General features: G+C 40.1%; 1 protein-coding gene across 2 annotated transcripts in view; it reads left to right on the top strand.

Moving 5' to 3' along the window:
- Positions 1-5,552: 5,552 nt before the first annotated feature.
- Positions 5,553-23,941, top strand: part of RETREG1 (reticulophagy regulator 1) — a 72,098-nt gene continuing 53,709 nt past the window's right edge. The window contains exons 1-2 of one of the 2 annotated variants that reach the window (XM_074826364.1): positions 5,553-5,822; positions 20,776-20,882. In XM_074826364.1, the coding sequence (XP_074682465.1) occupies positions 5,563-5,822; positions 20,776-20,882 (367 nt within the window). In that variant the 5' untranslated portion in view covers positions 5,553-5,562. The remainder of the gene's footprint in view (positions 5,823-20,775; positions 20,883-23,941) is intronic. The other variant, XM_074826372.1, reaches the window with a different exon arrangement.

Below are 23,941 nucleotides of genomic sequence, written 5' to 3'. Positions count from 1 at the left end.
AGGCGATGTATGTTCCCTCAGACTAACTGGCAAGTATGCCTCTGAATTTCCCTGCATTCCCTTTAACTATAACTAGTTATTTAGTTGCAACAACCATGTGCAGTACTGAAGCCCAAAACCTACCATATCAAACTAAACACTGTGTTTTCCAAGTACGTGGCAGGGGATGACAGTAGAATAGGACTGTTGCTGCCTGCCACTTTAACTGGTACACAAACTTGTATGCAAAATATTTGAAAAGATGTGTTACAGCCCTAATGGCATTTTGCATAACATAGGACACCACCTAACACGTTCCTACTCCATAGTTTAAGATTATGATATATTACAGTTAATTAAAAAAATAAACAGTTTGGGATGTAGTTTCAACAATACTCCACAACAGAGAATTTTCAGATGCTGAAAGGCTAAGAGGGTGTACCTCAAAGAGAAAACTGTTTGCCAATTATTAATTGGAAAGTTATTCTACACTTAAATTGTAACTATAAAAGATACTAGAGTTTAGTGAAAAGACCCATGAGAAAGTCCACAAAAGCATGCATGAAGCTTCAGGCAGAAACAGGATTAACAAAAGGTGGATGGTATGTATGTTATATGTGATACCAGTCTTTAAAGAGTTTGAGGGATCTAGGCAACTCAAAATTTTAATGTTAATTAGTAAATATTATAATAAAGCATATAATTAGTGGACACCTGGAGACATATGATCTATTGGGGAGAGGCAGCATAGGTTCTGTAAAATAAAGCTCTGCCCTAGAAATTTGCTGAAGTTCTTTGACAGACCTGTGAATGAGAGCAATCTGGTTCACCTGGATTTCCAAAAGGCTTTTGGCAAAATTAATCACCTAAGGCTTTTAAGGAAGCAATGTAGCCACATGAGAAGGGAAGTCCTGATGTAGAGAAATAATTAGCTAGAAGATAGGGAACAGACAATAAGAGCAAATGGTCCATTCTCAACAAAGGAAGGAGATCATCACTGAAGTTCTGCAGGGGCTCTGTGCTCTTCAGCCTATTCAATAGTGAACTGGAAAAATAACAAGCAGTAAGCTCAAAGTTTCCTGAATAACACAATGTCATCACTAAAGTGAGGACAAGGGCAGACTAAAGAACTGAATGACTTTAGGAAACCGAATAGTTGTCCAATAAAATGGTAGAATGAATTCCAAGTAGATAAAGTAAGGCAGGTGAGGTGGTTGGGGGGGAAGCCTAATCCCAGATTCAGCTGTACAACAAGCTGAGGGACTAAGGGACAAAATTGAGAAGTTTTAATAGTTCCGGGAAAATACCATCTCGGTGTCTTGCACCAGTTAGAAAGGGGAAAAAAAAAAAAAAAAAAAGGGAAATCAGATATTAGAAATTATTACAAAAGGCATAAAGCAAACCACAGAGCATTGTTATGAAACTCTTTAAATCCATGACCTGCTCCCACTTTGAACGCAGGGATGATGCAACTAGAACTGCACAAGAAGGTTATCTTGGAACTGGAAATGGTTCAGAGAAGGGGAACAAGGATAACCAAAGTCACAGAACTGCTACCATATGAAGAATGGCTAAGACACGTTTCTTCAGCCTCAAAGCAGGGACAAGTTAGGAAGTGCCATGGGGATGACTGGAGAGAGAGTCAGTAATCATGCACTAACTATGGGTCATTAGTAGGACGAGTGAAGTGATTCTTCCCCTGCTTCTACCATTTGTGAGACCACATATGGAACACTTTTTCCAGTTTTGGGCAACCCAATACAAGACACATGCTGACATACTGGAACCAGTCCAGAGGGCCCCTGGAAGGTCAGTGGTGTACAGCACATGGTGTAGGACAGGCTGAGAGAGCTGGCTTCACTCACTCTGGAGGACAGAGGGTTAATGAGAATCTACTTGCTAAGTACCTAAGGTGTGGTTATAGAGCAGATGGGGCCAGAGTCCTCCCCTACCAGGTGCTGACCAAACAAATTAGACAAAACAGGCAAAACAAGACATTTTTAATAGATAATAATAAAATATTCTTCACAATGAATGTGGTCAAACATTGGAAAATGTTGCCCAGAGCATGCTGTAGAATCTCCAGTCCTCAGAGATGTTCAGAATTACTCTGGACATGACAAGGAGCAACATGACATAGCCAGCTGCCAAGGCACTTTGAGTGAGTGTGTATGTGGGGAGAAAGGTCAGATCAAATGTCTTCCAGATGTTCCTTCCAGACTAACTTATTCTGTGATCCTGTGATGAAGTAAATGGAAAACAAGGGTTTTTTTCAAAAAAACAGAAGGAAAATCATACCATTTTGAGCTGGAATCCTCAACTGAATTCAGCAATGTTATTCTATGCTGACATCAGAATTTTCAAATACATTTCAGAACCATTAGAATGCTTTGGTAATTGTAAGCTCCTTTGATACAACCATTTAGAAAGCTTTCTCCTCAGTTTTCATCCATCACTTACATTGTAGTCCCTGACACCAGAACCGCAGTCCCTAACCTAATTCTGTGCATTATAGCTCACACATTCAACTGTGCACTGGGTGCTAGTCCTAGTTTTTCCCAGCACAAACTCACAAACTGCACACAAACCTTTTACACCCTAACAGGCAAAGCATCAAAATACAGAAAGATCAAAGCCAGACAACATATTTACTACTACTTTCCTGAAAAAGACATCTAAACTTTCAGTGGATGGGAATGAATCATCTGTCTCTTCTCTCACACTGATGTTTACACCAGAGTGCTCTCAGTAAGCTCATTCATATAAACCCAGCCTAGTAACTATCAACCGTGAAAAAAAGGAGAGCTGGCATCCATCAATACTTGAAGCGTTTTTTTTCCGTTAGCTAAATTACAAAACCTATTCTGGAAGAACTTTTCACTAATTTCCATTCGTATCCTTCATGCTATAGGTCAGGAAAGCAGAGGCCAGTAATCTAGAATGGATACAAGTTTAATCAAAATCTTTGAGTTCCCGTATCTGTAGCCAGCCTACCCTGCCCAATGAAACCCCACCTCATCCGCCCCTCCCAGATTCCATGCCCCTTCTTATGAGGAGAGGGGGCATTCTGGAACTCCTGTGACTGAAAGGAGTACAGCATCGAGTATAAATTATGGGGATGTGGGCATACAATCATCCTCAAATGTTGGAAAAAAAAGTGGAATATTGGTAAGGGAGGATTGCCTAAAACCTGCTGTGGTTTTAATCTTTAGGACCATAGGATTATACTGCCATTATCCTACTGCTGGTTAAACCCAAATTTAAACATTTTAACCCTAGTGTGCTTTCTGGGATTAACTATCCCATGGTCACTTTAAAAGTGCATAACGAACACTTGACTTCTTTCCAGGCTTACCTAGGAACTGTTTGGAGTTAGCTAGACTTAGATGCTAGATAGGACAGCCTGTGTTACTGAAATAACTGAATGCTAGCAAGGGAAAGCAATATGCCACTGGCTAAGTTGGGGATGGTTTTGGCAAGTTATGAACAGCGCTCACTAGAACAGCAGCTTGGCACAGGTAACACAGGATCCTACAATGACCTGACAAACAGAAAAGTATTAAGTATAGGAGAAATTCCTCCATTTGTGCTCCTCTCCTTACCTCTTTTTCCTTGTGAGAAGACCCGATTTTTACTCCTATGGACTGATAAAATTTCCTCTCCTCCCACTCCCAAAACCAGGGAATCAGCATCTGCAGGCAACCACTGCACACACCCTAGAGAGGCGTCAGATGCTCAACCAACACCAGGAGGAGCACTCAGTAACCACGAGCAGCTGCTTGCAGAGATAGGAGACAGCTGGCTGCTTTCCAGATCGGGAGGACACCCTGTTTTGACCAAGTCTTTTTAGGGCAAAGTTTTATCCATCAGCACAAAACTGAAGCCAAACAACTAAGTGTTTCTCCAGCCTTGCTGCAACTACTGGCCAGAGCCTTTCTTTCCCATCCCTATGTTTGGAGTTACTACGGAAGCCTGTCTCTTTACTTCTGGTCTCTCAGACCTTCATAGACAAGACTTGATCAATCACTTTTTAGCTGGGTTTATTATTCAGGTGGACCTGCCTGGCTCCAGGTTCTTAGAGGTAAGAGCATAGTAGTATAACAAACTAGCATAAAACTAAAATGTCCTTTAGAAAAATGTTAATACCTTATGTCAAATAATGTTCTGTATGTTTCCTCTCCAGTAGAATTCATGTACTACACAGAGCACATGGAAACAGAGACCTAACGTAACTCCTTCCCAAGGTCATCTGGTCAAAACACACAGCACATTTGCAACCCACAGTCACTGTTGCAATTTAATTAATTTTGTGATTTTAGTCTTCTTTTACCTCAGAGAACAAAAGGCATGGGGACCTTGAAGTCAGTCAGTATGGCTCCTTTTACCATAAAAAAAAAAAAAAAAAAAAAAAAAAATCAAGCTAACAGGGTACACAATTAAGCTAGAAACAGATGTTAATTCCTAATCCAAAATTATTCTATTTTTGTTACTTTGCTCTTGCAATAAAAGTTATTTAATTTTATCCAGTTTACAATGTGTGACACGTTCTTTGATTCCAATTTTTGACTGTTCCTGTTCAGCAACAGATGCTCGAGTGATGTTTCTGACCAAGCACGCTCTCCGGAATTCAGCTCCCCAATAACCACGTTAGCTAATTCTGCACATCATTGCCTCAAAGATAGTGTCCATCTTCCATCTCGAGCCTGAGGCTGGCCAGATATTTAGGAGTGCAGATGACAGGACAACATGGTATAGATTTTCAAGTATGTTTCGTGGATACTTAAGATGCAGATGGAAACCATCAAACTCCTGTAGCCTCCTTCATGGTCTCAGAAGTTCCCAGCACTGTGACAAAAATTTACTTTAATTTTTGGGGATTTTGGAGACCGTTGCTTGGCTGGGGGAGATCCACGAGAAGGAGACGGAGAAGGAGTCTCGGTGGGAGAAACCTTCTGGGAGGTTTCATCCCCCACCCTTTCCCGCACCAGGAAGGCACTAACTTGCTCTCCAGCCTTGCCCAGCAGGGAACCAACACCTGAAACACTTTCACCTAGTCCCTTCTGCAACCCGGGCGCACACCTACAGCCCCTCCACTCACCGGGAGACACGGCAGCGCGGGGCACCCTCTCCCCGTGGCGGGTCACCCCACCGCCCGCCATGTCAGGGGCGGGGGCGGCCGGCACGCGCCGCCGCGGGAGGGGCGCCACGCCCGCTGCGGGCGCACTGGCGGGCAGCTGGCACGCGGCCGAGCACGTCTCCCGCCGCGCGCGCGCGCGCACCCCCCGCCCTCCTCCGCCCACGAGGCACCGCCCCCAGCACCTGCCAGGCGCACGCGCAGCCCCTCGTGTCACCTGTCTGGAGGGCGGTTGTCGTGTCCTCGTCCCCCCCCCCTCCCCGCTGACTGGTGCGCGGCTCGCGGTGACGTCACCGGCGCCGGTGGGTGGGGGGGTGCGGCGGGTAACGGCGGCGCTCCAGGCCCCGCCCCTGGCGCTGCCCCGCCGGGCCGCGCCCCTGCCCCTGCCCCGCCTCCCGCCCGCCCGGCCCGGCCCAGCCCCGCGGCAGCCCGGCGGCCGCCACCGAGCCATGGCGAGTGCGGCGCCCCCGCGGCCCCGCGAGCCGGAGCCGGCGGCGGGCGGGGAGCGGGAGCGGCCGGAGGCCCTCGAAGAGCGGGACGCGGCGGCGGCCGGGGATGCGGAGCCGACGGAGGTGTCGGGCGGGGCCGGGGCGGCGGCGCTGCTGGGGGAGACGGGGCTGGCGGTGGGCTGCTGCATCGCGGCGGCGCTGAGTTGGGAGCGGCCCCTCCACAGCCTGGGCGGCTTCGTCGGCGCCAACCTGCTCTTCTGGTGAGCGAGCCTGGCCGGGGTGGGGGCCAGGGCCGGGGCCGCCCCTCCCGGGGAGAGGACAGCCCCTGCCCGGCCCGCTACCGCCCGACGCCTCGCTCGTCCCCCGGGGGGAGCGTCTGCCCTGCGCCCCTCTTCCCCGACCCGTCCCCGGCCGCCCTTTGCGGGGAGCTGACCCGCTCCCCCCGCGCCTGCACAGGGAAGGGCTTGCTTTTCTCGGCACCTGCGCCATCTCTTCCCCTGCCCCCGGCGGCCGCTCCGGGGCGGGGTGCGGCCCCGACGCGGTGTGCACCTGCTCTATGGGGTTCTGTCACCCTCTCGGTCTGCTTTCTGCCCCCCGCGCCCCCCCCATCGCTTTCAGTGGCGAGCAGCCCCAGATCGCGGCTGTCCTGGGCGGCTGCGGCACGCCCCGCAGAGAAGTTGCGTTTCTTGCAGCAGAGATGAGCGGTGGGCCTGCGTTTCTGTGCGGAGTTTTGAAACCTCGTGAAATCAGGCCTCGAGACCGTAGTTAGCGCAGCGCTGCTGCCGGGGTCCGTTACCTCAGAGTTCATTTTGGGTGTGCGTGATTTTCCAAATTGGTGGCCTAGTTAGTGGAGGCTTTGTGGAGTGGGGACAGTGGGAGTGTTACTGCAGTGCACCAGTTCTCTTTTTTGACTAAGCTTTTTTAGTTGGATGCAGTTTTGTTGAACAAACCCCTGAAATTAACATACGGATGTGTTTGTTGTTGTGTTTGTAACAACTCTTCTGTTTATTTCTGTAGGAAAAAGCTTATCTTTCTGTGTGAAACTTCTTCAGGACTTTCCCCTGATCTTAGGTTTTGTCAGTGCCTATGTTTTTAATTTTCTGATCTAAAGTGTTACTGTATGCCTGCTTGCTCACGTAGAATGATTTATGAAATCAAGCTCTGTATAATAATACTGTTAGACTCTAAGACTGAATTATTCTTCCTTTCCTGTGGCTAGAAACAGGACTAGAAGGCTAGTAAACCTTTCCCCTAAGAGAAGAGGCGAATAAGCAAAGAGGTGGATTAATTGCAAACTCCACTTAGTTCTCTATAACCCCAGCAGTGTGGTGTTTAAATATGAGATCGAGGTCACGGAAAGAGAACTTTCTGAAGCTTTGCTTTGCAGAAGAAAATCTCCCTGCACAAATATTTTGAAAATAATTTTATCTTTAATCCCAGGAGCAATGTGTGTGATGTCTGATTTAGGCTGACTTTTCTTACCCTTCTTGCTCTTAGGTACATATGATAAATCCTTTCATTAAGAAAGGGACGTGGTTTTGCTCTTGTTTGCTGCATCTTCAGAGATCATCTGCTCTTTCAGCAATTTGGAAGAGTCATAATGCTTTCTGTTTCTTTGAAACATATCTCTGATAAAATTTTCGGGGACAATGTCTAACAATACATTTCTGTGTCTCAAGGAATAGTAGCTGCTGGGCAGCCTGTTTGCTGTTCTTTTGTCCAACTTTGATGATAAGCAAGGTATATATTGCATGTATTATGTAATGCCTATAGGAAATCTCCTTTGGGGATCTTACTGGCAACTTGTTACATGACCAGTATTTGAAGTTACTTTGTCAAAATTTAGTTCCCTCTACTTTCTTACTGTCAAGATGAATCAGAGTGGCAAAAATCAGGTCAAGGATTACTTTTATTTTGGTGGTATTGTACCCCCCAGGAAGGTCGCTATCCTAGTGCCAGGGAGATTTGAGAGGTGGAGACAAACTGGGGAATATGTAGGAGCAGGTATGATGGCCAGTAAACTTCTATGGTTTGAGGCTGAAGAACATCAGGAAAGATCTTGTTAGCAAACCTGTGAAATCTGACTCTTTGAAAATGAAACAGTTGTTTAAATCTAGTTTCACATTTCCCTGCTTTGGTGTTGGCATCATGCTTGCAGCACAGTGTGTTTGCTCCTTCTCCTTTTCTCATTTGAGATCCAGCTGGTCAGCCTGGTTTGTGATGACTCAGCCAGTCGCTGCTGCTTCAGGACGGGGAACAGGAGTTCACCCCTGCTGCCTGTGAAGTCTCTACTGACAGGGCTTTGTGCTGGCCAGAGCCTAGGTTGAAGAAACATTTCCCAGTTACTACTTCATGTGCCTTGCCTTTCTTCGTTGCATGCCTGCAAGTATCCCTATCCCCATGCAGAGGTAGTTTCACTCCCAGTGTGTAGGGCCTCTAATCTCAGTATTTCTTAAAGTTGAGAAGTGTGTATTGCTAAATGTGAGACTTCTCTCACAGTATCAGCAATATTGTTGGTGGAAAAGGGAAGAAGGGGAGGTGAAGTTTAGTTTTCTAAATGTTGGAAAAGAAGTGATAGTTCCTCCTCCCATCCCTTTAATTTTGGTAGGACTGGGTTTTCCCTCACAGTTTAGTTCTTGTATGTATGCCATTCAAAACACTTCATGTGTAAACTTGCAGTAGGAGCTGCTGAGGGTCAACTATTTCTCTGATGTCACAAAATCCTCTGGGTTTTGTTTTTGATTTTTTTGGTTTTTTTGTTTTTTTTTTATATTTGATTGTAACCTCTTTCCTATTAAAAATCTTCTAACCATGGTACTGTATATAAACGCATCTTCAATGTTTGCCACTGAAATAATGTTCTTGTAGGTACAGAAGAATTTTACTAGTTTAATTTCATTCTGTTTTCCTTCATTTTTTGAATATTCCTAACAAATCATCATGGACTCTTTAACAAAGCTTAAAGCATCTACTTCTTGATCGTGACTTCAGGACCTTCTTACACTAGGCCGTGCTGTACCATTTTTCAGTTTCCTTGGATTTCTAACATAAAGGCTGCACTAAAGTTCAGACCCTGCAGAAGGTGACGCAATATGCTTTACTTTTAATATTTTGAATAAATGTATCAAATATTAATTATAAAATCAAAATTGTATTATATACACTGACATATTTAGTGAACTAACATTTCATAAAATTTTCTCAAAAATGAATGAAACAAGGCTGTCAGTTAAAGTAAAAAATCTGGGTATTGAAAAAGCATTTGTCACTTATCACTTCCATTATTTATTGACCATGAACAGCTTTAAGCCCCCCACCCCAGTGACCCCAGTTGAAAATCTTTAAAATGAACAAGGATTAAATATATATTATTTAGCACCTAATCATCTGAAATGTGATAGAGATTCTACTTTTCTGCTGTAGATAGTTTACAAACTGAAGTCAAAATACCACATAAGGAAAATAAGATTTTTTTTTTTGCCTATTTTACACACATAGTACTGCAAAAGTAAGTGATTTGCCAAAGAGCAGAGAAACTCTGTGCTGATGCCAGAAGTTTAGTCCAGGTATTCTAAGTGTTAGGCTGCTGACTGATAACTTTCAATCTTGGGTTTAATCTTAGACAAATATTAACAGTCAATTCTAGATTTTAAGCTAGTATTCTAGCCTAATGATTACTTTATGTGTGTATATGGGATAGAAGGGAGGGTGGCAGCTTTTCATTTTTGTTCTCCCAATCTGTCATCTTAAATATTTCTATGAGGTCAGAGGCACAAATTTATTTTTTAGTAATTCTCTGCTGTTACATGCCTTTTGTAGTCTGGAGATGTTTGTTTCAAACATATGTTTCATACATAACACATTAATGTCTGCAAGGTCATCCTTAGATGCACCCATTGCATCTATTCACCAACTGTCCAAATGGCTGATTTCTGTAGGATTTCTTGGGGAGAGAGGCAGTAGAAAGACTAAGACGTAATAGATCTTTTCTCTGTTTCTGCCTCCTTGTGGAACAAATTTATTGTGTTACCCTGTTTGCTGTTCTCATCGCTAGCCCAAATCCAAATTTTGCTTTGAGGATTTTTATATGCTTTCTGATATGCAAATTTGTATGTTACTGCAGGTCTGTTGTTAACAACATTGTATGACGTTATTGTAGTGGATGAACCAATTAACTGACTGTGTAAAATACAAGTATCGTTCCTTAATTTAGACAGGTACACTGGCCCAATTTACTATTAAAAATAGTGTCTTTTGTCACCATCCATACTCGGATTACTTTTTCTTTTTTTGTTTGGTCTAAGACCTAATGAATATTTTCATTGTATGAGAGAATTAATTAATCAAGAAAAGAAACAGTATTTCTTATATCTGACCTGGGTGTGTCCATTGCATCAGGTAAAGACTGCGGTGGGAAGTTTATTCCAGATATAAAATCTCATTGCTATTTAAATGTTAGTAACAAAAACACATTCAGAGTTTAGAAAAGGTTTGGTGTGTTTTGTTTGAAGTATCCAATTTGCTTTAAGATTTGTTATTGAAGAGCTTGGTTTAGTTTGGTTTGTTGGGGTTTTTTATAAGTATCCAATTCACTTTAATTTTTGTCATTAAAGTGTTTCTTACTTGAAATCTCTGCTTGGCAATGATAATGCTTGTGATGGAGAGATCTCAAAGTATTTTTTGTTCACTAATTTATTCTTTTGACGAAAGAAAATAGTACTGGGCTAAGCATTTCTTTCAGGTGTTCTCACACAAACTGAAAGTGCTGCCACTAGTATGTCTTGATGGATAGCTTGCCTATAAAGCAAGGTTTCCTCACATTTAGAGAGCAGCCTTCATACACAGTGTATACTTGCTTCTGGATTTTTATTCATTGTTACAAGAAAGAAACTGACCTATTAGACATGACGCAGCTACATTTGTATCGCTGTTCATAACTCTGTATATGCTTGTGGGGCTTTGTCCTTATGTTCCATTTCCAGTGTTTGAGAAAGGGGACTCTGCCTACTGTCAACATTGGCCGTGGGTACCACTGGAAATGTAGTCCTCAGGGAACTGCTCAAACAGGGCATCTCGGTGAACTTGGAAGTTTGAATGACTTGAACCTTAGGAAGTCCACTGCTTAGAAATACTAATTTCTTCTTGGTCTTGTCTGTATTAAGTGGTTGTCTTATGCTAGTGATGTTATTCCTAGAAGGCTGGCGTGGTGATTAGTGTTTTTCGGTACTGCCTGGGGGTTGTGAGGTTGGTGGTTGTTTTTCCCCAGCAGTGTGTGTGGTCCCTTCGTGAAAGGTGACTCAGTCCTTGTGCAAGGATTATGTGGCTTTTATCCATCCAAACCACTCCTTGTTACCAGCATGCCACCAGATGTCATCAGTAAGAAATTCACAGAGACTCTGTGTAGATTATATTGGCTATCTAAATTCAGGTTTTAATTTGACTTAAACAGCTCTACATTTTTGATGAATCCAGTTATTGAAATTACAAGTTGCAATATGTAAGTGGTTTACTCCTTATCCCTTTAATTCAGGTACACAGTAATTAAGCTGTTCAGAATCCTTTTTTTTCCTCACAGACATACGTTTTCCCAAAACTGCACTCAAATCTGGGAGCATACCAAGCAAAAATAATACAGAAAGAATTAATTCTGCCCAAATTTAAATCCATAAGAAGAAAATATTTGATTCAAAATACTTGCTCTCATTTAGAATATATGTGGGAAATTCATCAGTGGCAGTGGGCAGGAGGGAGATTACCAAACTAAATTAAGTGAGAATTGGAATAAAAGAAATCTGTGAAATCAAAACATGAAATGAAAATGCATGAAAATTAAGTGAGTTGGAGTAAGAAGGGGTATTGACATTTTGAGGTCAGTTTGTAGTATGTTGGCCTTCAGATCACTGTTTTAATTTTGTAATATCTCCAGAGTTAGAAGAAGACATCTATATGTTTCTGTGATAAAACATTTTTCTTCTTGTAGCAATCAGATGCTTAATGTGGTTTTGAATTTAGGAAATTTCAGTCTTCAGCTACTTTTGTTATAGGAAATCTTAGAGCTATTTTTTTAGTCATTTTGGGATTACTTTCCCAAAATCCAAAGTATCAGGATAACACACAAGTGAATAGTTTAATACAGATTGTAATCCTGCCTCAAACCCTAATAAGAGTTTCTATTTCTTATCCCTTAAATAAGAGTAGTAGAATAGGTTATATATCAATGTATTTTGTTAGTAATTATAATACATTCATTATCAGAAAAGAGAAGAAAAAAATCCTGGCATAGACAGTTTTGAAATCCACTGTGCATCCACGTGAATGGGTTTCTTACATGGTTGCTAGTTTGTTTCCTCTAGTCTGATAGTCTTAACTTAATTTGCTGCCTTTTACCAAGGTTTTGTAACTTACTGGTATTGTGATTATTTTGTTATACCCAGCTACAGTACAGTAAATTGCTGTTTGTTTTGCAAGCTTAGAAAAATGTTTGTGGTTTGGTTGTTGGTTTTTTTCCTAGAAGGTGATATTCTAAAATACGCTTTCTCAAGTAAAGTTAAAATTCCGATGGCAGCACAAGTTGTGGTATAATTTTAGGATCTACTTGTTTTCACTCAAGCAGTTTAAGGCTTATGTTCACTTTTCCTATACAAACTATTAAAACTTTTGAAGACTTTGGAGGTAGAAAACTGGAACAGAAAGTTAAATTAATTTAGTTAACAAAAAAATTAAAGCCATTATCTCAACAGTTTTTTAGTGACAGTTTGCATAGTTTTGGCTGAGAGATTGGTTTACAGGAATGAAAATTGACATTGTTTAAGAGCCAGACAGTGTTACATAAAAACCTGGACAGTTTACAGTATTTTTCAACCAGTAAGATGAGAACAGGATCAATCAGAAAAGAAATCAAAGGGGATAATTGAGGAACTAAGGGAAAGCGAGCATTACTGAACAATTTAGGACCAAATCCAGGATGAGGACTTTACAGCAGATGGAAATCCCACACAAAGGAAAATAGATGAATTGCAGCGTGGCTTGGGCTTATTGTGTCATGCTAAAACTTAAAAATGTTGTGTCTAAAGCAGTTGTCTTAAGAGAGAAATGATAATTTCTTAGTGTATTGACTCAAAATAATGAGACCTTTCAAATAGTAGAATTTTGAGAACAATGGAAGTTTTAGGGGGATATGCTGTGCTCCATGGTAGATGTTACAGGACTAATGAGAGCATTAAAGAAAAGGAGATTTAGGGCAGCGTGGTAGAGGTGGATTGTTTAACATCAAACTGCTGCTACTGTATGAGAAAATGGGATTAAGAGTTCTTCTGTACTTTGCCAGAGTACAGGTTAATTAAGGTCATCTGGGCATGTTTCTGCAGAAACAAAGGAAGCCAGGTTGTTTGATGTGATGTGTTTATTTCTAAATAATTTTAACTTCCGTGGAAATATCATCCCCTGTTTTCACTGATGTAACGGTAGCATTTGATGTCATGGTAGACTCAGAGGGTATGTAGTTTAGGTCATTTAAACTTCCTCTGTCTCAATTTTTTTTATTTTATATGCCTATCTGAATGCAATAGGTTGCAGTAAATCTGATCTACAAGCCACAGATCTTGAAACGTGATTCTAACTGCTGCATTCCCCAAGAGGTTTCCTTGCAAACAGGGTGAGATAATTTTGCAATGCGACATTTTGTTACTGGATTGATCCCGTTTCCCAGACCACCGGTATACTTCCAAATTTACCAGTTTATAAGCAAATTTCTCTTTGGTGATTAAATGCAAAGCATTTAAAAGGTTTTTCTAATATTTTTCCTTAGACAATTGTACTGTTTTCATTTTTCTTTAGACTTATTTATAAGTTTAAAATGTCATTTCTTGTAGTTGATGGAGAGAGAATATGCAATTTGAATTCCTGTCCTACATGTTACTAACTTAAGTTAGAATTGCCCAGCAGTCTTTGCCTTTTGCCCCGCAACCTGTGCACAGACCTCCGAGAAAACTTCCACTTCTGCGGTGGCCATCAAAGTAAGAGTAGTTTTAAGTTTGTGGAAGTCTGTTTCTGATGACAAGAGATTTATTTATTATTCCAAAATCTTTATTCCTAATAAGTTCTAGAAGGTTTTCTAAAGAACAGCTGTCCAGTTTTGATTTGGTCTGTGCTTTCTGGCGAACAAATACAATCCTAATCTTTTGAATAAAACCTGACAAATAACCTTCCTGAATAAAAAGTTGGTGACTAAATTGTCTTTGTCTTAACAAAGAAAGAATTAAAGAAAATTCTGCAAGTTTTAGAATAATAAACATGCCTCTTCTGTTTCTTTATTTTTATGTACTTAATGGTAGAAATTTTAGTCTTCTGGGCAATATCCAATGGAAAACTCATTGCTAGTTGGCACATAAGTCACAAATAAACTGCTTTCCCGTTCTTCATTCTGTTCTGGTTGAAATATTTTATTAAAAAATCTAAGTTCTTAGATGGCATTCTTACTTAGAAAAAAACTTTTCAGTGAAAAAGATGTTTCTTCCTAATTTATGTCTATACAGAGCTTACACTTTTCACCACTAAATCAAAAGTAATTTTGAACATTTTAATGTACAAGAAGCATTCTATTACAGTATTTCACATGTTTTCAGCTAAACAAATATACAGTTATTTGAGTTCAAGCTGCCAGGCACCCAAAGTGGTGGTGTGCATTTTAAATCTGCATTAACATAAAATGTAGAGTAAATGTTTTTGAAATTATTCAACAATTTATGCTTTTTGTAGGGGTGAGGAGGTTTTTTAGACAAAATTTATAAAGTCTTTGTTCATTCTAAAATTTTTGACCGCACATATGCAAATGTATTTTGTTACATGTAATATGTTTCCCTTTCTGCAACAGGGAATCTGCTGAACCACAGTTTTTGTCTATCTTTCAGACATGCAGATTTACAGTTAAATACTATATAATAAGATTCTACCAAATTCTATTCTATAAATAGGTTCTACCAAAAAAGCATCCATAACTTGTTCTGCCTTAAGTGAGTATCTACACTTTTTGTGCAGGGATGGGGAAAGGTTTTTTGCACTGTAATTCTTGAATAATTGTCTAAATACTTTGGCTCAGACCAAGATGTACTAAAGGAACAACAGGAAAAATGCTGGATTATTGAGTTTTGGATTTCAAATGTGTTGAATACTTGAGCATTTAGATTTTAATATTTATAGATACTGCATTTTGATACTTACAGAAGCTTAATATGAAAATCATTTAAATCTAAGAGCAATTCATGTAGAAGTTGTAAATTCTCATGTTTAATAGATGAAAAAAGCAGGTTTTGCAAACCTGCTTTGGGACGTTCAATTAGGAGAGTCAAATGTTAAATTACCTTTAAATTAAATATAGTTGAATTTAATATATATTATTGCTTATTGATTCACAAGAGGGCAAAAAAAAATGATTGAGCCAGTGATCAGTAAGAGCACAAGCTTTCTGATACTGCCTTTGCGGTGTATTTCATCAATGTTCTTCAGGAAGTGCATTTCATGGTGTATTTAGAAGAAAACTAACCCTCATCCCCTTCCTAAGACCTCTTGCTTGAAGTAGGAATTGGAATTTGTTGCAATCAGACTGCTGATCACTCCAGCAGTAAGCGTGGAAGAATTGTCTGCATTCAGCTCCAAGCAGGAAACAGCTGTGACCACATCTTTTCCTTCTCTACATGCCATCACTGTAGGAGTCTGTCTGAAACAGTGTTGGGCAGTGCCCTGTGAGAGCAGGAGTCAACATACCTTTAAAATTGGCAGATACAAATCCAAAATATCTATTGATGGCAGTTGAGCATTCTCAAAATGCACTAGAAATATTTGATCTGTACAGGTGAGAGCCGTTCTCTATGTGTTTTGTGTCATAGCCCATGCTTGTTTACCCGTGTCTTACAGAAGACCGGTTCTATGGAAAACTATAGCTGGAAGGTGTTAGTGGATTTTCACCTTACCGTTTAACGAGCAAACAAGTATATACCAACCTGTGCTGTTTAGAACTCCACAAAAATACTCTGAAGAGTTTGGGTTCTCGTTTTAAGATGTAAATAAGTGTTTGTTGAGCACTGCACTGAAGTCTGCAAATCACTCATGCAGCCAATAAATGTGTTGTAGTAGCTGACAGGGAAGCAAAGCTCCATGTTCACATCTGTGTTATTCACAGCTGTCATGTATTTATGTGATTATCTCTAATTCATCTAAGGATAGATGGTTATTAAAAGTGTACCTATTAAAGCTTTCCAGAAATAACTAGCTCTGGCTGCTGATAATTCTTGATGAAATATTTTCTTACGGGTTGTGTTTACAAAGTAAAAATCATTCATAATTCTAGGATGTGTTGTAAAAAAATGCCTTCACAGCTGAAATGAGGCTTGTATCATCAAATTGATTTATTTAACTTTTAAAGCAATTTAGCAGGTCCATGCCTCCCCTGTATCTCAAGTGCAATTAAAAATGGCTTTTGTCATGCTCTATAGAGTTCAGTATGTGTACAGACTGCAATATTGTATGACAGTGTTTACCTCTGAAATTTCTTAGCTGGCTTGTGCCACTTGAATGACTCTGTAGGATCAAGTTTGTGGAGCTGAATGTCCCAGGAGCTCTGCACTGGGAGGTAGCTACTTCTTGATATAACGGACCCAGTGGATGAGTTGTTGTGTAAGTTAACATGTCTTGCCAGTATTGACCATATGGCCATCCCATACTATAAAGATTTGGAGAAAAGACAAGAAGGACAAGGTACCTTAGGCTACTTTTCTATTTTTAGATGATGTGATATTAGATAATATCACCTCCAGGAGCAAGTAAAGGAGCTCTCTAACCAGATTAGGCCTAATCATTAGTTCTAATGTGTTGCTCTTCTACTATGTACAGTCTTGCTTTTGCCATTGGGATCAGCTGCATTTGTTGTCTCATCTTTTTCTTTTCATCTGACCTTCATGGCTATGGGAAGCTTGTCAAAAGGATAATTTTGTTTTATTTTTAGTCAGAGCACGGTTCTTGAACTTAAATGTAACGTTTTAGCAAAATACGGAAGTTGCCACAATACTGAAAAGGTTACCTTTGAATTAAGCAACTTCTGAATAGGTGGTAGAGATTAATGGCAATGCAGATTTATTTGTGTGACACTAAAAATAAAGAAGCATTACTTACTAAGAAAAGTTGCATTATGGAATTTGAGAAAATGATTTTGTACTATGTAATTATCTGCAGGTAGAAAGATATGAAGGTGACTGAAATGCTGAAGAACGGGTAGGGTAGCTCCCAGTGGAGTTTCAGAATGATGTATTCTTTTTCAGTAAATCTCATTTGTAGGTAGTATTGTATATATGTATTATTTTAAAATTGTTATTGAAAGAGTTTACTGTTGAAGAATTTTGACTTTTAATTGCAGAAGTTGTCAAGTTTTGACTCCTAACTGTGCGGTTTAGAGTCGTTTCAGTCTGGCTACAGTACAACCAGGCCAAGAAATAGAAACTGTTATGCCTTAAAGTTCTAAGTTCAACATCTTACAGAAAAGGGTTTGCCAGTCACTTTTAATGGACTAAAATAGTCATAGAATGAAAATATCGTCAGGTTCGTAGGGGCCTCAGTACATCTCTAGTCCAACCTCCAGCTCAGAAAAGGTATTTAATTCAGAACAGATTGCTCAGGGTTTTGTCTTGACAGCCTTCAAGGATAGAAATTCCACCACCTCTGTGGGCAACCACTGCTTAATTATCCTAACAGTCAGTAGGTGATTTCTCTCCTATTTCATTTTATAATCATGGTTTCTCAGTCTCAGTCTCTCAGTAGTAGTCTTGGCTCCATTGAGCTTGCATTCTTCCTATGTAGAAAATGTAGGTTGGAAGGACAACAGGAGGTAGCTGGTTTGACCTGCTCAAATTAGGTCCAATTAGACCAAGTTGCTCAAGTTCTTACACAATCAAGTTTTTAGAGATCATACTGCATAGTAGTCTGCCATCTGCTTACTACCTCCAGTAGCAATTTCACTTGAGTGCTCTATAGGTTAACCAGAGGACATCTTTCACTGGTGAGACCACTGTTGCCATCAGCCCAGGAGAGAGGCATTTCTTGCAGCCCCAAACCCAGATGTCTGTATCCTAACTCTGGAGCTGTGTCTGAGTGAAGGCCTCTTGTGTGCTGGGGATACCTATTTCAGCCAGTGCTGGGGACCGAGTCCTGTGGCACCTCATGACCATTTTTGTGCAGTCCCGCACTGTCTACAGCAGAGTTTCTTGCCCCCTTGTCATGCATTTATTATATAAAATGCATAATTCTTTATATTGTTCTAACCTTTGCTTTCTGGAAAAAAAAAAAAAAAAAAAAACCAGAAACACCATATCTCTCAAAATACTGCGGAATTTCATGGGGGGATAAATCTTGTTTATGCTTCTAGTAATGGTTTTTACTTCCACATTACTTGTGGAAGAAAATAAACATTTTGAACTTCAGTCTGTTTTGTTTATTGCTTAAAAAGAGAGCATGAAAGTTTGTTGATTCTCCTACTAAAAAGAAATATTTTTGTGTAGTATATGATGATGTCATTCTGGAGCCTTTCAGTTTTGTCAGATGCGTGTGTGTTAGAAATATTTAAGTAAACTCTATTCTTTTTCTTAAAAAAGAAGCAAGGGGGAAAAAAACCCTAACTCCTAATAATAAACAAAAGTTAACTACTGAAACTTTTTGTTAGTCTGGTTGCTATGCATCATGTTGATAATTCCTATAAGAATTTTGAATCCCAAGACTGTTAGCATAGTAAGTGGTTTTCAGATCCCAGCATGTTGGACTAACCTTTTGATAAGCTTATGACAGACGTATGCCAAAAGAAGTACAAGGAGATCTTACCAGCTTTTGACCAGTAAGGTCTTCAAGGGCATCGATCTCTCTGACATACAGCTCTCAAACAGTTTTTCTAATCCATATTGCTGGAGCACCTGAGGGCTGACACACACTGGCTGTGAATGAATTCATAAGAGATTGTCTTTCTTGCAAACAGCAGAGTCTAAATAAATGGCACTGAAGCAGGGGAGGAAGGAGTAAGACAGCTAATAATGTTAAGGCACGGGAAGTACTGTCAGAACAATTCAAAGCTCTCCAAATAAGAGAAGAGCCCTTGTTTGGCAACTGCATTAACTGCTTCAACTAGATTACAGTTTTTTCCCAAAAAGCTGTGGAGCAGAAGGTCTGCAGTCTCAAGAAGGTAGAATGACATGACTTGGAAGCATCTTTCAGAGAGAATGCTACCTTGTTAATCCTTGTTTGCTAATCCTCCTCTGCATTAGTGCAGTTGTTTTTAACAGCAGGTGACAGCTATGATTGCAGTGAAACTAGGAGTATGGTTTAGTTGTGAGCATAAAGTAGGTCAAACATGTTCTGTATGTTCTTTGAAAGATAGACTAAACCTTGTTAGTAAACATCTGGTCTTAACTTTAAGAACTGGTAAATTGTGTGTGTATGCATGCACACGTGTGCATGCACACATACATAAATGTCTTTCTTTGAAACCATTGAGGACTGGCCAATGGTAATCACTAAGTTTTGGCATACTGTTTGATTCTATAAAATATTAATGCTCAAGCACCATGAAGAACCTATAGAGTAGCCATGGTATTAAGCCCACATAACTTAAAGGTCTGCATTTGTTACAAACTTCTGATGCCTAGAAGTTGTATGAAAAATTCTTCATTTGCTTTTTCTATACAGTGTCACATCTCTTCCACCACCCCTAATTCCCAATAAGTTAAATAAGTAGGCTAAACAAAGTCTTCAGTGCAGTTGAACTTAACCCTTAAACAGAATCAAGGATTTTTAATGCTGAGGATTATTACAAAGAATAGTGGGACAACATGGTGCAAAGCTGTTAGGAGTTTTGATTTGGGCAGCTTTGAAAGAGTTTACCGTGTAATGATTTTTCTCTACACATTTTTATTGGTTTTCTTGAGCTAGCTGAAATTATACAGATTCTGATTGCATAATTATTTTTTTTTTAGATAGAATGGTCTTACAATTCAAACTGCACAAATGTAGAAACCCTTCATATTCAGAAAAAAACTTTCAGAGTGAGCTTATCTGTTCATATTGGAAATCATGTCCTGGTCAGCTTCAGGGTGATGGGGCATTGTGAGTTTGTGTTAAATGTGAAAATCAGTGGCATGGATGTTTTCTTTGGTGCAGTCCTGTTTTTTGAGGATTGCAAGGAATACTGGAGCAGTTCTCCAAAACTGCAGTGTGTCCTGAGCTTATTAGAAACATCTGGAAGTCAATTTTCTTTTTAAAACTCCAAGTGTGCTCAAAGGATGTCTCTTGGCTTCCTCCAGTGGCCATGTTCGCTACTCCTTTTCACTTCCCTTCCCCCTCTTTTTTGCAGAAAAACTCTGCAACAGCAACTAGTTGGGTGGCCAGTTGCCCTGGTTTCAAATCCAAGAAGTTTCTTGGAAACCTCTCAGCTTTGTATGATTTTGTTTCTGTTGGCATTCTCATTTGATCCACTGCCATGAACAGTGGCTTCTTACTGGTTTTGGCTATCCTGAACTTTTTTTTTTTAAAGTTAATTGGTTTTGCTTTTACCTTGAAAAAGATACTAATGTGCTCATTATCTGTATTCAGATCTCAGTACTTGAAACAAGCCGTTAAAATACTTCAGCTTTTTTAAAAAATACAATTTAGTTTAAATTCTTTTATATTTCACATCCTTTTTTTGTGAGTTATTTATCAGTAAAACAGGTAGAAGAACTAATCTCCAAACACACCTAGATAGCAGTCAGCAGTGTATGAGATTATAAATCATACATTCTGAGTCTAGGTCTGTTTGACTTGACCAGGCATGTTCTAAAAATTTATGTAATGAAAAACAAGATTCGCAAAAGTTCATTATGAAGACAAGTTTGAGTATTATGCCATGAATGATACAGTTTTACTTTATCTTTGCATTTCAAAGAATCTTATCTTTGCATTTGAAAGTATGATTTGTATAAATATCTTGTGTGAAAAATCTTGTGGTTTTATTTGTATAAAAATCCTGTGCTCTCAATGTTTCTTTCCTGTGAAAAGGTTGTGGGGAGAAACTAAATTCAATTAATGTAATATCAGTCTATTTTTTTTCCTCTTTATTTTCAGTACTCATAACAGCTGTGAGTTTACATATGCTTCCAGTGAGTTTAAAAGTATTCAACATTTGTTTATTTCTTGACATTCTAGGTTTGTTGCGCTGACCCCTTGGAGAGTGTATCATCTGACTTCTCTCATAATACTTGGAGTGTTAATTCTTCAGATAATAAAGGATTTGGTGTTCTCGAGGTTAAAAGGTAAGGCAATATACTGATAGAGTTCCTTGCTTAAACACCTGCAATTCAGAGCATGTGAATTCATTACTAAATCCACTTCAATACTACGATTATTGTAAAAGTAGTAGCTAATTTCAGAGAGAAATAATGTATCTATGATGATCTATTACCATTTTCAATGAAGTTTTGCTATATTTTATAGAAAGGGCATTAGGAGATTTGTTTTAGCATGAGTATAATTGGTATCAGTGAACAATTATTCTTGTTTCTTAACTGCTAGGTCTGAAAATGCATTATTTTCTAAAATATGAAGTTATCCTAAACATTCGTACTTCTGACATTACTCTAATCATTGTTGGAAAGTTTGAGATACCCAGTATAAATTGGTCAACTTTGTAAATAGATTGAGAAATGACCTATGTTAGCACAGTTGAAATACAAGTGAGCAGTATTTTTTTCTACTTTATGTAGTTTCTAGTTTCCACTGTGTACAAAGTCTTATGTGAATACAGCCAAGTTTGAAAGGGATTTTGAGTTTGTTGGCTGGGCTGGTGGGTTTTTTTTAATTCCTGTCCTGTACTTCATTACTGTCTTGAAAATTCTTTGGCAAAATGTTCGCTATCAGTCTGTAATTTTCATTGTAAGGAAGATTTTTTTTTTTTCCAAGTGTCTTATTTTGCCTTTCGTTTGATGTTGAATCCCCATGCAGTGTGTTTGAAAAAGTCACCTGAACGTAGTACAAAAGCAGGAAATAGGTATCAGAGAAGCATGGTATTCCTCTTTGATGTACTACCATGTCATTTCTGATGGGCAAAGCCCTGCTAAGTTACAACAGTTATTCACAACCTTTTCTGAAGCATGGTTTATTGTCATTGCCTTCTCTGGAGTCTTCATTACCATTCTGTTTCCTTCCTGAGCATTACAAGCTCAGAGGATGACTTTTGTAAAGCTTAGAAAAATTGTTTTTTAAAGCTCTGTATTGTATAAATCACCATTAATATTGAATATGTCACTAGTTGGAAGGTGGTGTTTTACGTAAATTCTCTCTTAGCTGTAATTACTAAATATTTTTGTATTGACAAAATCCAAGATGTACCAATATTCACCAAGCCTAGAAAGTAAGAATACTATCCCATCTTCATTTGTGTTTCACGCCTGTTTCTATGTGATTATTTAACCATTCATCAAAGAGACAGGGCTAGGAAGACCTGCATTCCCCAGCTTACAGAATTATTATTTTGTTATAGATAACTTTTTTATTTTACTATTGCCTTTGATGGCTTTGTACACAGAGGTCAAGAACAATTAGGTTCTTGAAGTAATACTGTAGAAATCTTGTGGTAGTGACTTGAAATCAATGAAGTGCCACTCCAAAAAGCAGTAAAAATTCTTCCTAGTGTAACACTTCTGTGTAGCTGCTTCACACTTCCCGCCAGCCACTAGATGGCAAGACTATTACAGATTCATAAGGAATGTAGGAAGTGGTTGTCAGTTTGTAGATGTAAAGTGTAAGTTATGTTGGTTATCTTCCATGTGAAAATGTAGCAATATGATACTGTTTTTTTCCATTTACATTTTTAACCAGTATGTTTACAGAAAACATACAGAAAACAGTTCAAGAACTGTTACTCTTAAGTTAATGTACTCCTTCTGTTTTGACTGTTACAGACACTGCCTTAATCATTTTGTCCCAAATTAAGAAGGAAAGGAGGGTAATTGTGGGTGACTCTGTTCTGAGGCGTACAGAGGGGCCCATATGTCGACCAGACCCACACCATAGAGAGGCCTGCTGCCTCCCTGGGGCTCGGGTTAGAGACATTAAAAGGAGGGTTACTGCTCTGGTGCAGCCCTCTGATTACTACCCTTTGTTGGTTATCCAGGCAGGTAACGATGAGGTGGTAGAGAGAAGTCTTAAGTCACTCAAAAAGGACTTCAAGGCACTGGGGTGGCTAATTGAAGGCTTGGGAGCTCAGATTGTGTTTTCATCAATCCCTCAAGTGGAAGGGAAAACCACTGAAAGAGGGTGGAAAACATACCTGATTAACACGTGGCCCAGTGACCGGTGCCACCGGCGGAATTTTTTGATCACGGCGAAGTTTATAACGCACCTGGTCTGCTGGCGACAAATGAGACAGGTGGGATGCAGCTGTCCCAGAGGGGGAAAAGGATTCTGGGGCAGGAGTTAGCAGGGCTTATTGACAGGGCTTTAAACTAGATATGGGGGGGTGGGGGTGGGGTGATAACTGGGCCTGTTAGGAATAAGCTCAAGGGAAGCATGCCAAAACTTGAAGGATGGTGGACTGGTGAGGGCTCTCCCTCTGCCACTTCATTTGAGAGAAGGGAAAGATGTTTAGGAACCGTGGAAGCACCTGAGAAGGGTCTGGTAGGGAATGGGGCCCACACTCACAAAAAGGTGTTGGATTCATCAGCTCATCTCAAGTGCATCTATACCAATGCACGCAGTATGAGCAACAAACAGGGGAGCTTGAAGCCATAATGCAGCATGAGAGCTATGACATAGTAGCTATAACAGAAACATGGTGGGATGCCTCACATGACTGGAGTGCTGCAATCCATGGCTACAAGCTCTTCAGGAGGGATAGACAGGGAAGGAGAGGTGGTGGAGTGACCCTGTATGTAAGAGAATGCTATGAGAGCTCAGAAATCAAGTATAGTGATAACAGGGTTGAGAGTGTTTGGATTAGGTTAAGGGCCAATAAAGCAGATCTTGCTGTGGGAGTCTGCTATAGACCTCCCAACCAAAGCAGTGAGGTGGATGAAGCTTTCTATAAAGAGTTGGGAGAAATCTAGCGGTCACTTGCCGTTGTTCTTGTGGGGGACTTTAACCTCCCAGGTATCTGCTGGGATCACAGCACAGCAGAGGGGGAACAATCCAGGAGGTTCCTGGAATGTATGGAGGATAACTTCCTCACACAGCTGGTGAGTGAGCCGACCAGGGGAAGATGCCCTCCTGGACCTGCTTCTTGTGAACAGGGGAGAGCTTGTGGGAGAAGTAAAGGTTGGAGGCCGTCTAGAGTGCAGCGATCATGAGATGATTGAGTTTTCGATCCTTGGAGAAA

The sequence above is a fragment of the Strix aluco genome, chromosome 1, assembly GCF_031877795.1.
Source record: "Strix aluco isolate bStrAlu1 chromosome 1, bStrAlu1.hap1, whole genome shotgun sequence".
NCBI classification, from domain to species: Eukaryota; Metazoa; Chordata; class Aves; order Strigiformes; family Strigidae; genus Strix; species Strix aluco.
This window is presented reverse-complemented; position numbering and strand designations above follow the sequence as displayed.